The sequence below is a fragment of the Vidua chalybeata genome, chromosome 2 (assembly GCF_026979565.1).
Source record: "Vidua chalybeata isolate OUT-0048 chromosome 2, bVidCha1 merged haplotype, whole genome shotgun sequence".
In the NCBI taxonomy this organism is placed as follows: Eukaryota; Metazoa; Chordata; class Aves; order Passeriformes; family Viduidae; genus Vidua; species Vidua chalybeata.
Genome location: NC_071531.1, coordinates 38,336,205 through 38,352,811, shown reverse-complemented (window position 1 = coordinate 38,352,811; position 16,607 = coordinate 38,336,205). Strand labels below are relative to the sequence as shown.

Below are 16,607 nucleotides of genomic sequence, written 5' to 3'. Positions count from 1 at the left end.
GAATGTTGCAGAGGAAATTATAAACAGTGTTGACATACAAAAGACATTACTCAATCAGACAATGTGAAATTAAGTAAGTACAGTACACTCTCCTGAGGTTATTTTAGGGTGTATCTGTCTAGCCTGCTGGGTTTTTTTATTACAGATTGTGCTGCACAGTGAGGACACCCTCAGTGTATCTTTATTAGCCTTTATTTATTTATTTACTTCTCTCTACCACCTAAAAGTACACTTCATGCAGAAACTATAGTGCCATATAGCTTTCTGCTAAAGAACATTATTTTTTTAGCATATGACACTGTCTTGAAATCACCTAACAGCATCTGATTACTCTAAAATATGTTTTCAGCAACACGCTTTAAAGAACTCTTGCACTTTAAACTGCAAGGACCTGCTGTGGCAGGTCAGCAAATTCCCAATACTATTTCCTGAATGAAAAGGTTTTAGATGGATATCATGTGCTGCTGCTAAACCATTAATAAAGCTTGTGTCTTGGTTCTCACATTTCTTTGAGCTTATTTACACAGACATGACCACAGAATTACAAAATCTGCAGGTAGTGCTTCTCTTCCACAAGTGTTCACAACCTTTGCTGCTGTTGGCAGGACAGACTTTAGGCAGACAAAATAATTCAGTTCAATCAGAGTGAACTTGGTCTAAATGCTACATCCCATGAAATCCCATTTGTCGACAAGGAGAAAGCAACCATTGTAAAATAAGCTAAATCACTGAACATTGTTGCTCTGCAAGTGCCACCCGCTGCTTTGAAAAGGTACTGCAGACACTTTCAATAACAATGTTTATTTAGTAGTGTATTTCAAAAATCCAGGCTTTCTATCCTGGAAGAAGAAAATCCTTGGCATAAGATCAAAAGCAAAGCAACACAAGAAAATACCTTTGTGAAGTGTCAGGAAATGACTGTGGACCAGTTCTACATACTAGATGTACTGGCACAGCAGTGCTGCCTTCAGGGGGATGTTTGCCAATTTACACCAGCTAAGACATAACTGAATGGTTTTATGTTTTGAGAAATGCTGTATATTTGCGTTGGATGTGTTTCTCTAGCAATGTGTTTTTAGTGCCCAGACCTCAGCAAATGCTACATAAAGTAGTTATTTTCAACTTGAATTTAATCAAGAATTGTATTCTATCAAGAGGTAACATCTGTGGTGATGTAGTGTACGATTTTTGTATCAGATTGCTTCAAAGCTGGCAGAAGAGACAAGTGTTGGTAGTTGTTCGGGAATGCAAAGTGACACAAGGTCATAAATAAATCATGAAATATGAATATCTGAAATGTTTGCTTGAAAGTAAAAAAAACAAAACCACAGAGCATGCAGTGCATTTCCATAGGGTAATTTCTTAAGTTTTATATGAAAATAAAGAGTTTTGGCCTAGTGCTGTTAATAATGCTCTTACAGGCAACTGCAGGACCATATGGGAATAGTCTGCTGTGCCATGCCAGGAATTCCAAGGAAGGGAAAAAAATCATCCAAAGCTTCTGTTTTCATTTGGAAATTGTTGTATGCTAATACAATGTAGACTTGCAGAATGAGCAGGTTGTTAGGTACTATATTGTTATTTTAAAAAGTACAGCTTCTAGGGAAAATACGAAGAGTTGGTACAATAAGCAATGTATCAGAATAATTTTTATGAAAGAGCAAGGAAATATTTGGGAAGAATCTGTTAAAAGCTTGAGCATTCCATAAAACATAGGATATTCCTGGCCCACAGGAATTTGCTGTGTAGCTTTTCAAATGCAAATATTTGTTCAACAGCATTATGCATCTTTGGTTTGAAGAGACTGGACCCTTTCAAAATGAGCATGACCAAAGTCATATGAAAAGTGATGGAAGGCCAGACTGCAAGTTTTTGGTAGATACCTTAGAAAATGTTCACAAATTTTTTTCCCTCTGTCAAAGTAGAACTAAGTATTTTCATTTGGACTTTGAAAATCTGGCCCTTTGTGAGGTTGTCCTATGTAAGACACAGGCTCACTACACAGTCAAGAAAGTAGTCAAGCACTAGATAAGTGTCCCAAGAACTCAAAGACTGTCCCTTTGGATCAGATGTCTAGAATGAGAAGTGGGCATAATCTCCTTAACTCCTGGGAGTCATTGACCTGAAACAGCCTTGATTCATTTTGTAGCCCTTGATTGCTGCCTCTCCCTTAAGGAAGGTAAAATTCTTCTAATTAGCTGACTACTGGTCTGGAAAATCTACACATCTTTTCATAACCAAGAACTTTTTTTAATTAGGTCTGAAAATGTGGACAAGGCTAATATTAGCACTCATAAAATCTCCGAAGACCTAAAAGGGGGATAGTCCATCTCAGACACATGGAGGAGCAGCTCCAGGGAAGGAGAAGGATCCCTCTCTTTTATGCCTTATAGTAACATGGTTCGGTTTTTTTGCCCTTTGGTATACCTGAGTTTTAAACTTTCATAGGTTTAATGGGTACATTTTTTGGTAAAAATATAGAATGGTTTGGGTTGGAAGGGACCTTGAAAGACCATCTAGTTAAATCCCCCTGCAATGTGCCGGAACATCTTCAGCTAGATTTTCAACTAGATCAGATTGCCTAGAGCCCCATCCAACCTGAAAGTGAATGTTTTCAGGAATGGAGAACTCACCATCTTGCTGGGCAAATTGTTTCGCTGTTTTACCACTGCCATCATAAAAAATTTTTCCTTATATCTAGCCTGACTCTACCCTTGTTTAGTTTAAAACCATTACCCCTTGTCCTATTGCTACAACCCCTTGTAAAAAATGTCTGTCCTCATACTATAAGTCCCCTTCAACTACTGAAAGGCTGCTATAAAGTTTCCCCAGAAGTTTCTTTCTCCAGGCCGAAAAACCCTCTTTCAGCTTGTTCTTATAGGAGAGGCAATCGCTCTGATCATTTTGGCAAGTGCAGCCTTGGACAAGTTTGATTCCTTTTGTTTTCTATATACTCAGTGCAGGGGTCAGGGAGACCCTGTAAAGAGTTGATAAAGAGCACAGGGTAGATTACTCATGGCAGCCAACAGCAGGTGGAACTAAGGACTCCAGGCCAAGCTGATGTGGGGTTTTTATACATTTGGCTGGGTGTACAGTGCTGGAGGAGAAGGCTCCCCTCCACACTTTGAGCTGGGGATCTTGAAGCTCTAGGGAAGATGGGACTGTCAGGCTGGGTTGGACTGGGAATGGGAGATATGGACAGGGAGTTTCAAGGGAGAGGTAAGGAAACCGATTGCTTCTGGTTGTATAAGCACATGTACTTGCCTTCCCTAGAAAGAAGTGATCATCACTATTGTTAATCAGTTCCTGTGAATGAGTCCTGTGAGTGGATGGAGGAGACTGAAGGGCCTGGAGACAGAGATTTGGATTCTTTGGTAGAAGCAGGAAAAAGTAATGTAGAAGGTTCAAACAGAAGGGCCTTCCTGTAACTCAATCCCTCATTTTCCCTTTTCTCCACACCAAACTAATGTGTGCTCTTTGTTAAAGTACAATTACACTAAAACTTTTTTCATGTTTGTATTTTGTTTGATTAAAGCAAAAAAAGAGAAGTATGATCTTATAATTGTATTTTAATACATCTCCACAGCCTTTGTATCAAACCCTTGAAATATTTTAGTGTAAAACTGATGAAGTAGAAAGCAAATGCCAGAAGGAAGTCCTGAATTATGGCTCTTTTTGAAAATGGCAAAGTATCCTGTCCCTGGCCTCCTTTCTCTCAAAATGCACTTGAAAACTGACATTTTTTCAGGCAGACTTTTGAACATACTATGCAGAGACAAGAGTGACAGAGCAATTAAAATCATCGGAAGTCAGAGACAGACCACAACAGAACAGTCTTGCTACTATTGCAGTTGTGTCTTCTCCACTCTGAAGGCAAACATGGTCAGAGAAGTAAAATATCACCAGCTCAAATGTGTATTTGGTAAAATGCTTAATGAGGAAGAAATCTATAAATTGGTTTTTTAGACACAGGGACATTTTTATATACCCATTTTATATGAAAACAAGAAAATCTTTAAAATGCAAAAGAGTCAAAGAAGTCAGCTGATTTTCAGTAAACCTGAAATACATCACTGTATTTATGTATATTAACTTCATTAGAAAGAACTGATGAGAACAGATATGGCACAAAAATCATCTTTGAAAATCATGACTGTAATGAGCAAGAAAATATTGGATCCATAAGCCAGTATTATGCCAGCAGGTACATTGTTTTAATGACTTTTCTGAATGTCATAACAAGATAGATTTTGGCATTATCTTGTGAATGACATAAATAGGTAAGACTTGAAGCTCTTGGCTGTGTTTAATTAACAAGTGGTATATGGAAACCGAAATTGTAGGACAGAATTCAATTCAGACAAATTAAGAAAATGAAGAAAAAGTTTGAATGATTTTTGTTGATATGTATGAAATTCTGCAATATTTGCTTCAGAAAAAATGTAGTATTTAGTAGTATTTAAAAAGAAATAATCTTTTCTATTTGGAACACGTGCAATTACACTTTATTAGTTTCTGCTATATTCAAAATTAATGTCATAAAATTATTCTTTCAAATTACTTACAGAAAAGAATAATAAGGAACACAACACTATTGTATCTTTTGTGCCAAAATTCTGCTTTGCACAACTGAATACCCAAAATAAAGTTCAGAGAGGTTCATTAACTTGGGATATAAGTTTATTACAGTAAGAAACAGAAATTCTGAACATTGTAATTTATGAATAAATATTCTATCCTATGTTTTAAGGAAAAAAGTACAAATAAAATATATGAGTATGTCTGTTGCCCTGTTCTTTTAAAAGTTTTAAACCTCCTTTAAAAGTTTTCTATGCCTTCTGATGTTTACATATTTCTACTAGAGAATTAATACACTGTTCATGTAAATAATGATTGTTTTACATTCTTCTTTGTAAGAAGAGAGAATTAATAGACTGTTAGTTTAACCATTGTAGTTGGAGAGGTGGCAATTTCATCCTTCAATCCACTGTCACTTTTAGAATTCTATAAATTACAAAGTCAGAAATACGTTTACTCTTTTTCTTCTTTTAAATCTTAGTGTGAGTGTGTGGGTTATTTTGTGTCAAAGTGCGACACATGTCTTTGCCCCAATGGTTTTTTGAAAGGTATCTTGGGACATCCTGTCTTCCATACTAAAATATATGCCTTAGAAAACCTGAAAGGCTATTTCACTATTTCAGCTTTTACAAATACAAATACTTTCTGCAAGGAAAAATCCTTTTGGAATACTCTCAGAAGACTGTTTTTTTTTGGTTTTTTGTTTTTGTTTTTTTTTTTTTTTTCTCTCAAGAAACAGAATAGTTAAAGAAGTTGAGCACAGGTCAGAAAAAACCCAACAAAGAACATATATCCAAATTAAACAAAAACATCTTATCAAGATTAAGTGGCATGTCTCAGCAGCTCACAAAAGCAGTATCTATAATATTAACAAAATATGTTAAACACAGATTCCAGCATGAGGTCTGCCTCTGAATATTCACAGTCCTCTATGGTAATGGCTCTGTCTACCTCTGAGATCAGCTCTCACTTTCTGACCACAACCTCCCTTCACAAAGGTACATTCTGCTGTAAGCAGGAAATCAGTGGGAAAGCCATATGGTGTGGGAGGTCAAGCTTTCCCAGGAGCTAGACCTTAGTGCTGCACCTGGCTCCCACCAGACAAAGGAATGGCTACTAACTGCACTGCTTGCAGAACTAAAACCAGAACTCATACATGTGGAAGGAATCAGCAAAGAAACAGGATGATAGAAGGGAGAGAAAAGAGAAAACATGTTTGCTACTATCCAATTAATCTTATAAATGGAGAAATAAGGGAACTGACTTGATTATATTCCTTCAATTAAGTGGGAGATGTTCCAAGTCTGAACTATAAAATACATGGATATATTAAATGCTCTCGTGCTTTCTTTTGCAATTCACTCCTGCTTTGCCACTGTTGTAGACATGCACATGGGTTATCTGTACTATCTGTACATATTGAACCATAAACATTTTCAAAGTTATCTCATGAGTCTGTCAGTTTTGAACTTTAATCTAACAGCCATGTGCTGTGTTGTATGGCCAAGGATAAATAATCAGTTCAGAAGTGTCCATCTCACAATAATTTTCTGCAAGGTTTGCTAAAACTTGAATATCTCTTAGGAAAGCATTTTGAAGGGTTTCTGTGCCCCTCTGATTCCAGTCTTGATGTTAAGAAGGCAAAGCCAATGCTCTACAGCCACCTCAGATATATTTCACTGGACACCTGATTTGTTCGAAATCTCACGTTAATTTAATTCTTTGTCCCCCTGAAACTTGCTGCAGCTATACCTCACGCTATGTGAAAGCCACTGAGATGTCCTTATTTTCTGCCAACTTCCTTTCTTCTCATCCACCCACTCACACTAAAATTACGTTTCCATACTTCATCCAGTTCTTCTGGCCAAGAATTTACTGAAATATTGGTTATCTAAGGAAATTCCCAGCATACTGTGAATAATTTTCATACAAGTGTAGAAGTATAGAAGAACACTTCCCTCTCTGTCCCTAAAACTCCCCTTTTCCCTCACCTACAATGTACATTTAATACCCTAAGTCTCTCTTTTAATCTTGTATTTTTTCCAAGAAGTCTTCCTTCTTTCACCAGAAAATAACTTCACAGTGCTTTCTACCACAACAAGGGGAATGCTCACCAATCTGAAAAATCCTGGTTTCTCTAATTTGACCGTGGGATATTCAACTCATGGCCTTCAGACCACATGAGGACAGATTAGATCAGCATGCAGGGGGGTAGGTCTGTGGCAAGATCATTGAATTTAAGTAAATTTGCTCTGTAGGACCTCAAGTGGAGAGCAAAAAATTATCATCCTGCCTTTCCAGCAGTGTTAAGTTCAGAGAATCCCAGAGAATACCAGTTTTAGACAACAAATGTTACAGATAATAATAAACAACTCAAACAAAGCACAGTGCTAAGCTGCCTATCAAGCATCTGTTTGTGGGAGAGCCCAGGTGTTGCTGTCATTGGATGTAAAAGGAAGATGGTACAATCTGTATCCACACACCTACTCAGACGCCACACATAAAATATAAAGGGCATTTGGGTACCTAAAAGTGATTTTTTATAGTAGTGTTTGGTTAGTTTATAACTTTCAGAACAGTTTAAAAATTTGGAAGAGAAAAAAAAAAAACATGGAACTCACAGACTTGACTAGAAAAAAAGGAGTATAGCAGAGAAATCTGTTTTCCAAAGATGTTCTTTTGATTTGGCATAGATGAAAATCATATCAAATGGATTGTAGTCATGGTTACAGTGATTTACACCAAAAATAATTTTCCAATTCTTTTGAGAAGGTAGAATACCTTGGAAAAAAAAACCAAAATGGAAGAATGCACTGAAAATCTACTCCCCCATTACACCTTAAAACAACTTTTAAACTAAGTGGTAATTTTAATAATTACAGAACTGAAAACACTAACTAAATTCATTCTATAAGAAAACATACATAAAATTTGCTTTATTGAGCAGCACAAATTATGAGGCAGATTGATTCTAAACACAAAACCATATAGTGGCAGATTTTTAGAGAAAGAAAAACAAGAATATTGCTGAAGTGGAAATAAGGGAAAAATAGGGGAGTGTAAGGGCCTCCTATCAATTAAGCAGCTGTGGAACACAGAGATACTGACTTAAGTCCAGGAGTAAACGGAGGGACTAGCCACAGTTCAGCTACCACAAAGGAAGGACAGAGTCAGATCTGAGCAGGATCTCACCTTTTGATTCTACCTTTTAATTCCACTTTTTTCTCAACTACAATGCAAAAGCATGTGAAAAGTTTTTGAAGCCATCCCACTGCTAACAGGAGCAGTGAGAAGGCATCCTGCCAGGCATTGAGATCAGTAAATGTTTTGTCATGTTTCTTTTTTTATAAAGAAAAGTAACGTATGAATGTAAGGTTAATACTTAAGCACAACCAGTCATTCTGAACTTGTTTTAAGAAGATTTGATCATACAAAAATGAGGTTGCCTTGGCAACTGTAACTGTAGAAAGCTAGAGTAATTACTTTCAAAAATCCTTCTTAGTGCTTTCTCCTCTTAATAGGAATGTGTAAATACCTTGTTTTAAGCTGAATTTATCAGAAATATTGCTCATCATTATTTCTACTCTTGAGACATTGGGATCCTAAAGCATGTGCCTAAAGCAGGTTGAATAATGCAAAACCAATTTGCAAATGCTTATTTAAATTCAAAAATTAAAGTCAGATAATGCATATTTGCTTTTGAAGGGAGGTAAAAATTTGAAAAGAATGCAGCATTCTGTTTTCACACTGCAAGATCTCATTGAATAAACTGTGCCATGTATTAATCTGTCTTCGAACACAGTAACAATTCACTTTTGTAAACAGCAAGCAAAAGGAATTAAGATGGAATTTAATTAATTTATCTAAATTATATTCATGTAAACAGATCTACTGAGCCACTGCACAGCTCTGCATTGCATACTGTGGACTTACCTGTGTGGCTGAGAAAACTTTAAGGTCTTTGTTCATCTCTTCATTACATGGTAGAAATGTACTCTGATTACCCTGGCATAGTGTTTGAGATCCATTATTAGTGATATTTGGCATAGTTCTGCTAGCCCCTAGGCTTGTCATTTAATAACTTAACCAGTTTTCCCGCTGTGCTTGTTAAAGCAGATGATGTCCATTTAGGCTTCACTCCTTTCTACAGCCTTCTTGGCCAGATATGCCATATTTTGCCACAGTCCTCCCTCCTAGGTCAGGGTGCTCAGCTTTGGTTTACTGACACCATAGAATACATCAGCCACAAGAATGGGCTCTTGCACAGAACTAGGGATGGCAATTAACGCTGGTTTACAAATTGCCTATTTGCATTCATTATCAGAAGAGTAATGTTTTCCCCAACTCTCCTTTCCCAATTTTGCCTCCCAGCTCTGCAACTCTGCCTGTATGAATGCTGCCCTGGGTTATGGTTGCAAACACACACTAGGAAAGCCACTTATACTATATAACAGCAATGCACGGACTCTTTTTTTCTTGACTGTGATTCTGTAACTTAAAATGTATTTAAAAACCACAGATGTTTATATTCAAAGAGAATTCAACAGCAAACAATACTGAAACATAATATTACTGAAAGTACCTTTGTCTATAAAAATGCCACTAAGTTATGCAATTTACAAGTGGTCAAGGTCTGATATCTCTGTAGATGCCACTAGAAATCCGGGAAACCACTTATCATCTGTGACACACATGAATATTTTTTTTCCACCCCTTTAGTTTTATAAGGTGTCAGAAGTCAGATACATCTACTTATGCTGCTGAATCATCATCATCATCATGGTCATCATTCCAAGCAGTGCTAGTATTTTTTCAAATCTAAACATCCATGGGAAACTAGCAGCTTTTAGCACAATGGGCATCAAATATATCTGTTCAGGGTCTGTTTTCTAGTGATTGCCAGGCTTTCAGATTGGGTAGTATCTTCTAAATAATTAGAATACTTTTTAAATTTTTACTCATCTTCAGTGATTACACAGAGATATTAATAAGTTATCCAATTTTTCTGCTCTGCTTGTTAAAGTAGATGATGTCCATTCAGGCTCTATTCCTTCCTTCACACTTCCTTCACACTTCCTTTACACTTCCTTCAGTGAAGTGTGTTTTCAAGGTTGCAATAATATCAAGGCACTCAAAAATCCAGTGTGATATTCAAAGACTTTAATTTTCCACTAGCTTGTCAGTGATTAACAGCAGAACTATTTCAAAAAATTGCTTCAGATGATGCATGCATTAAACAACTAATGTATCAGATCTTGAATTTTGAATTCAAAGGAGATGGGAAAATTTAAACCAGAAGAGGATCCGCTATGATGTCTGTTTTAGGCTGAATTAAAAATAGCCTTTTAGCCTATGTTCAATCATCCTAGCTTCTATTCACTTTTTATGTTGTTTGAAAAACTGAATAATCTGATTCCTTTTCTCACAATACTCTAGGCAAGATATATATTACTCTATACTCTTGATTTACCTTTTGATCAATATATCTGTTTTCTTCAATTGCTGATCTTTTAGAGTGGTCACATGAGGAAGAAGATGCTGAAGGAAGTCTTCGCAGCAAACAGCTGGTATCTTGTTGCTGGCGATCAATAAACTGCTTCATAAAACTTTCCCTTGGGAACAAATAGAGGATATTGACACATTAAAACCCCAAGAAGAGTTAATATTTGGTTTTCCTTCTGTCATGTCACAATCCATTAGTGCTGAGATGCATAAACTCATGAGAAAAAGTTCTATAGATGCATAAATGAACAGAGTGCCAGAACAACTGATAACACCTGAATTCATTTATTAAAGAGATCCATAACTGAATTGCGAGTTGGATCTCTTGCATGTAGATTTAAAAAAAAAAAAATTATTATTTATTTTTTTACCAATTAAAGTGCTAAATATTTCAAGTGCCTTTTGCAGTTTTCAGCTCTTTTGAGCTCATTAAACAGCAAGTTGTTACTTCAATGTAAATCAAATGCTGATATAATCCAAAGGAAACATACTCTCTGCATGAAATTTGTTCTTGAAGATTTCAAACAACATCTGTTCATATAACTGCTTTGAATGTCAGTATTAAGGCACTTCAGCAATTCTGTGCCTCACATATGCCATGTTTAAAAAGCAGAAGCATTTCTGTTTACAACAAATATACATTAATCTTGCCATATTTTAAGTTCAGTAGAGTTGCCTCTTTCAGTATGAACTATGTCAAAACTAATTTTTCTCTGGAGAGATATTGCTACATAGTACAATAGCTTCAGATTTAAAGATATTATTTGCTAGTGCTTGTTTGAAGTCTGCTTCAGTAGTTAATAGGATCATGAGTGAGTGTGAGAATATGCTGGGAAAAACACAACTAGAAAGAAATATGAAAAAAGACTAAGACTAGGAGAAGAACACCCTCCATATGTAACAAAAGGGTACTTTGATACTAAATGTAAAACATTTGTGATTGTTTCCTTGAGGTCTGGAAGGCTGCTTTTCCTGACCCTTCTGACCACCATTATTCCTTTTGTTCGGCTAAGGTACTACAAACAGGTCAAACCAGTTGACAGCTTCCTTGTGAATTTATTCAGAAGAAATGTAACCTTGGTAGACTCAGAACAATGGCAGTAATCCTTCACATCATCCTCTCTTCTGGTATGTGCTTGTTGAGGATATTGACACAGGCATGGAGAGGATCTGTTCAGCCAGCTTGTGGCGTTTCAGCAGACTTTGAAGCCTGTATATACTAGAGCAGCCCTCCGATTTCTGTCAGACTTCTTTGACACTAAGGAAGGATAATTGTACTCTAACTGATGATCAAAGATTTACAGAATGGTTTGGGTTGGAAGGGACCTTAGAGATCATCTTGTTCCACTCTGCCTGCCATGGGTAGGGACACCTTCCACTAGACCAGGTTGTTCAGAGCTCCATCCAGCTTGGCCTTGAACATTTCCAGGGATGGAGCATCCACAGCTTGTCTGGGCAATCTGTCCCAGTGCCTCACCACCCCCACAGTAAAGAATGATCTAGTAGATCACTGAGCATCCGATCTTTAGTTAAGGTGAATTTCACAGGAAAGACGTAACTACGCAAATACAAATATGGGACGAGGTCATCACAGGCTAACTGGTATTAGATGGTCTGTTTAATCCTCTCTAATGATTTGCTGCCAGTTCACCCTGGCTTTAAAAACCTACATGAGAATCCATTGGACTGCTAGTCATCTATGTGAGCCAAGAAACTAAAATCCAAAGGAAAGAGTAGAAACAACACACTTTTCAATTATGTTGTACTTGTGTCAGTTCTGATCAATCTAGCTGGTTTCATGAATAAGGTATAAGGAATGCTAGGATTGCTTTTCCTCAGTTGAGAAAAATGAGGTTTATCCAAAATGCTGCACCTTTTGAATGTCTGTGTTAATTCCATTTAATTTCTTATTTTCTGAACTACCTGCCTAACACAATAAAAAAAAAAGTGAAATATTTTGGGTGTTATGTGACCCCAGAAAAGTTTACAGCATGCTAGCAAAGGAAATATTTCAATACCTTATTTTTGGAACTGTAAAATCTGAAGGAAGCTTTGAAATTTTCACCATTTGTGGCCTGTTTGGAAATTTTTCAAAGATGCGTAGACGCAAGGGAAGCTTCTCCTTTGTATCTGCATTAGCTTCACTTTGTTTTAGCTGAAAACAAAGAGATAAAAAACAATAACAAAATGGGAAATTTTGCTCTGTAATAGCCCACTCGTTTTTCAGAATCCAAATAACAACGACAATTATTTAAAGAAACAGAAGATGGCAGCAAAGACCTACAGAAGGTAAATTTGATACCCGTTAATGGCTTGTGCTAGATTACAAATGTCTAACAATACCATGCCTTTAAATGAAAGACATAAAATGGGATGATTGCTAATAATTTTAATTTTAAAATACAAAGCATATTTGTGCCCTATTCGATATGCTTATTTCTATTTTTTCTTCGTAGATTCTAACACTTCAACCAAATAAACACCCAAGACCTTTTCTTATTAGGCACATCTTCCTGTATATGCTGACAGCTCTCTGATACTCAAAGACAACACAGCACTTCAAAAGACAAGAAATTTTAAGAGAATCCATCTCCCAGAATACAAAATAACAGGACAATTACATTTAAATGAATATTATAAGTAATGACAAAGAACTCAAAAGAATCCATCTGCATCAGTGCTACTCAGCTATGGCAAATCACATAACAAATAATATAATTACCCAAAACCAGTTCTTCAATGGAATATCACCCTTCTAAATACATAAAAGGCAGATACATGTATCGACATGGACAAGTGATGGCTAAATAAATAAGATAAACAGATATGATATAGAGATATGATTCCTGAATACTGATTACCTTATGTAGCAATTCAGGTGTGCTATTGCAACAAAATACCAAGTTAAAAAGAAACAATGAAATTAATTTTCACATTTATTTTAAACTGTATGTGTATTGTATACTATTTCAGCAGGCATCCAACTGAAATTCCAATTCTTCTCATCCCTGATTGTAAGCAAAGGATTAGAAGTTTAAATTTTGAAAGACATTTTCACCATCAGCACCTGCAGGGAATACTGTTGATAGACATCAGCTACAGATTTTTACCAGGGGCAATTGCCCAGGAATTCAAGTAAAGCTTTAATTCTCATTTGCCCTGCCTAGTGAAATGCATGCTCCCACAGCATGCTATAGAAGAAAAACTGCCCTGCTGTACTGTCATGCTATCAGCAACACCACCACTTCCAGCCACAGGACAGCATAAACTGAAAATCAACTCATACTCAGTTGGATAGAAGTTGTCATATGGGCTGAAAACTGTAGAAAACTGAACAGCTACAAGCAAAGACTACTGATTAATGGTAAAGCTGATTCAGAATAAAAGGGAAATGTTCCATAAATCTATATTGTGTCCAGTCCTGTTTCATTGCTCTATTAATGATCATTAAAAGGAAGAAATGATGACATTAGTGCATGTGATATTAAAATATGAAGAGTTGCAAATGCCACATTGGACAAGGAAAGTGACACATTTAGAAACAGGAAGTAAGAGACTGAAAAAATTCTAGATAAAGAATAAGAGCAGAAATGAAACAAGAACTTGGACTTGGTTAGATATTACACAGGTATGAAAAATTATACAGAAGTTCCCAGCTCATTGCTGTGCTGCTTTGAAGAGAACATATCTGGGTATGCATTAATTTCTAAATGCTGTTTTGCCATTTTCTCACTGACAAGACAAAATAGTGCTGAGGAGAGCCACGAAACCAGGGGAGGACTGTGTTAACCAACTGGGACAAGGGAGAAAAAAGAAGAGAAAGACTAAAAGGTCCCATTATTTACTCCCCATCTACCATAACTGATACAGTAAGAGCAGGGGCGATGAAGTAAATTTACATAAGAAATATTTGAAAATATTTGAAAATAAATTACTTCAAGAATACAATAGTGTGCATCAAATAAAGGAATGAGAGAAAGAAATTCAGAAACAGAATTTCTAGGATGAGAATAAAAGCCTTATGGGAAAATCTCTGAGTGTTCAGAGAGATCTCCAGAGGGAAGTGCCTTATCATTTCAAAATCAGACTAGTCAGAATCCCTGAAATGTCAGAGTATTGCCAAAAGAGATATTTCTCTGAAAAGGAAATTAATTGGGTAATCTAAGAGGTCTTTTCTGCTATACTGTACTGTTGAAAGCTTTGGGAAGGGATTATTTTTAGAGGAAAAAAAGGTTTCCAGTTTCTGATACTTGTTTTTCAATTAGAAAACATTGCATAAATATGCATATTTTTGGCACAATGTCCCTTACAACTATGAACTCCTGTTTTCATAAGAATAGAGAGAACTGCAAGTCATCTGAAGTCTAAGTGCAGAAACAGAGCACGGAGAGCTTGAAAGCAGAAAACTGTATAGTTCAAAAGGTAAAGAAGGGGATAGGAGAATGATTTAAGATAGGCTTTAAAACAACCCAAAGTCAAGGCAGTTCTATAGAATATCTCCAATTACTCATGCTGTGATAATATTACATATTGGGGAGTGTGAGGCATTTAGCTTCCCTGAGTTCTTCTTCGTGCACTTAGGGTGTAATTGTTGCTCCACATGACACACATCCTGTTTTGTATTGCTGCTTAGAACCTTTATATTTCAACTTTCTCTAACACTTGACAAACATCGATTTTTTGAAGGTACAGGATTATTTGAAATGGGGCTATGATGGTACAGAATGTTTCTAGCAACAGCTAGACCCAAATAACCCAATAAACTCAAATAAAACATCCAGACAGTCTTCTCTATGATTTTTAGATTTTATTTATTACATTTACTATTGATAAGAAAATTCACATTGGCCTTATTTGCTCTGCATAGCCCTCCATCTGCAGCCCAAGAGCCTACTGGAAATGCTCACCAATATTTTGTCAGCCTGGCCTGGCTAAATTCTCTTGTGGATGGTGAAAACAGTAACATATGTAAAGCCATTGAAGAAATTTTTGTCTATCTCACTACTTATATGTTGCTTGAGTTCACAAGAGCAGATTTAATGGCACAAAGCATACAGTACAATTGTCCACTCTAAACACATATCAGATGCACTTTTCCAAATAGCACTTAAATGGTGAGGAATGTCAGAGAGGATATTTTAATTTGGGATTCCTGTGATTGTTTGAATAATACTTACAGGTCCCTGAACACCAAGCTCTCCCTGATCTTAGATCAATCAAAAGACAGCTGTGTGGAAAAGCAGACTTATAGGTGAAGAGAATGTTTGTGTTATCCTTTTCTCACAGAAAGGCATTATGGCCACGTCTCCATTTGGTTTGGAGCAATTTGAAATCTGAATCACCCACACTCCTTGTCTTCTGGTTGAGTTTATGTGCTGTGTTGGTAAGCAAACCTGATTCTTCTTGGAGGAAACACAACCGCAGGCTCCATCTTGGTTACACAAAAATGCAGTTGGCGCTTAAGGATCCCAAGCAATGGCTGGTCCTTAGGATGGCTTTGAACCCCACGTGTGATGGGAAAGATAGTCCAGTGTGAGACTGAATCTGTTCTGAAGAAAACCCTTCTGACTTGGACACACTGTGAATAGGGTGGCAACAGACACTGCTTTATCATCCCAGTTCTCTCCAATGGCATAGGTGTCACGTGGTATAGTCTTACTCATACTACTTATTGCAGCTTCAGTTGTAAATTTATTTTTTACTTCAAGGCTTCCTTACAAAAATGTGATTGCCAAAATCCCCTTTGGTATAATTAAGATCTGGTCCCTTAGAAATGAAGAGAACTTTTAAGTGGTTGTCCTAAATACACACAGTAGGAGGAGTGGTAGTAAAAGTGGAAGACTGGGAAAGGCAGGGCACCAATAAAGGAGACAGCAGGTAATGACTGTGCATGAGAAAAAAGGTCATCCAAATAGTAATCACTGTAAATGTGGTCAGGGTGAAAGTAGTGAGCTCTTTCAAAGTACATACTGCAACTCCTTTAATAACAGAGTTGCTGAAAAATCACTTGGAGAATTGGAATGAGACAATCATCAGGAGCTGATTAGGAGAGCTGAATTTCCATAATCTCTCTCTGTGTTTGGCAGAAGAAACATGCCACAGTGCATTTCAGATATTCAGGTGAATGCAAGGTGGTGTCACACCTCCCCTCCAGCTGGCATCCTCTCCTGTGGAAACAGGATGTGAGAAGTGTCTGCACATTCAGAACTCTCATGATTTTCCCAGGTGGAACCTGATGGTCTGAAAAGTGGGAGTGCTCCAGGGTCTGGTAATATGAACAAGATCACTTGAACAGTTCAAAAGGCAAACTAACATGAGTATTTCTTAGTATCACTGATTTGCATTTAGGGACATAAACAACCTCAAAAGTATTGATCTTGCCAAAACAAACCAAAATCTCAAATTTAACACAGTCAATGAGTTTCTAAGATATCGAGACTTTGGTAAGAACATGCTAAAGGGGATACAGAATTAACCATATCTAAAGGGTAAGACCTACCCATTCTAACTTTTTGTTTTGTTCTCTT

The 16,607-nt window shown here is 36.7% G+C and overlaps 1 protein-coding gene across 7 annotated transcripts in view; it reads right to left on the bottom strand.

Moving 5' to 3' along the window:
- Window positions 1-16,607, bottom strand: part of NALCN (sodium leak channel, non-selective) — a 229,627-nt gene that overhangs the window by 47,611 nt on the left and 165,409 nt on the right. For all 7 annotated transcript variants that reach the window (XM_053935243.1, XM_053935244.1, XM_053935245.1 and 4 more), the window contains 2 exons: window positions 12,099-12,235; window positions 10,049-10,190 (listed from right to left, as the gene is read on the bottom strand). In XM_053935243.1, the coding sequence (XP_053791218.1) occupies window positions 10,049-10,190; window positions 12,099-12,235 (279 nt within the window). The remainder of the gene's footprint in view (window positions 1-10,048; window positions 10,191-12,098; window positions 12,236-16,607) is intronic.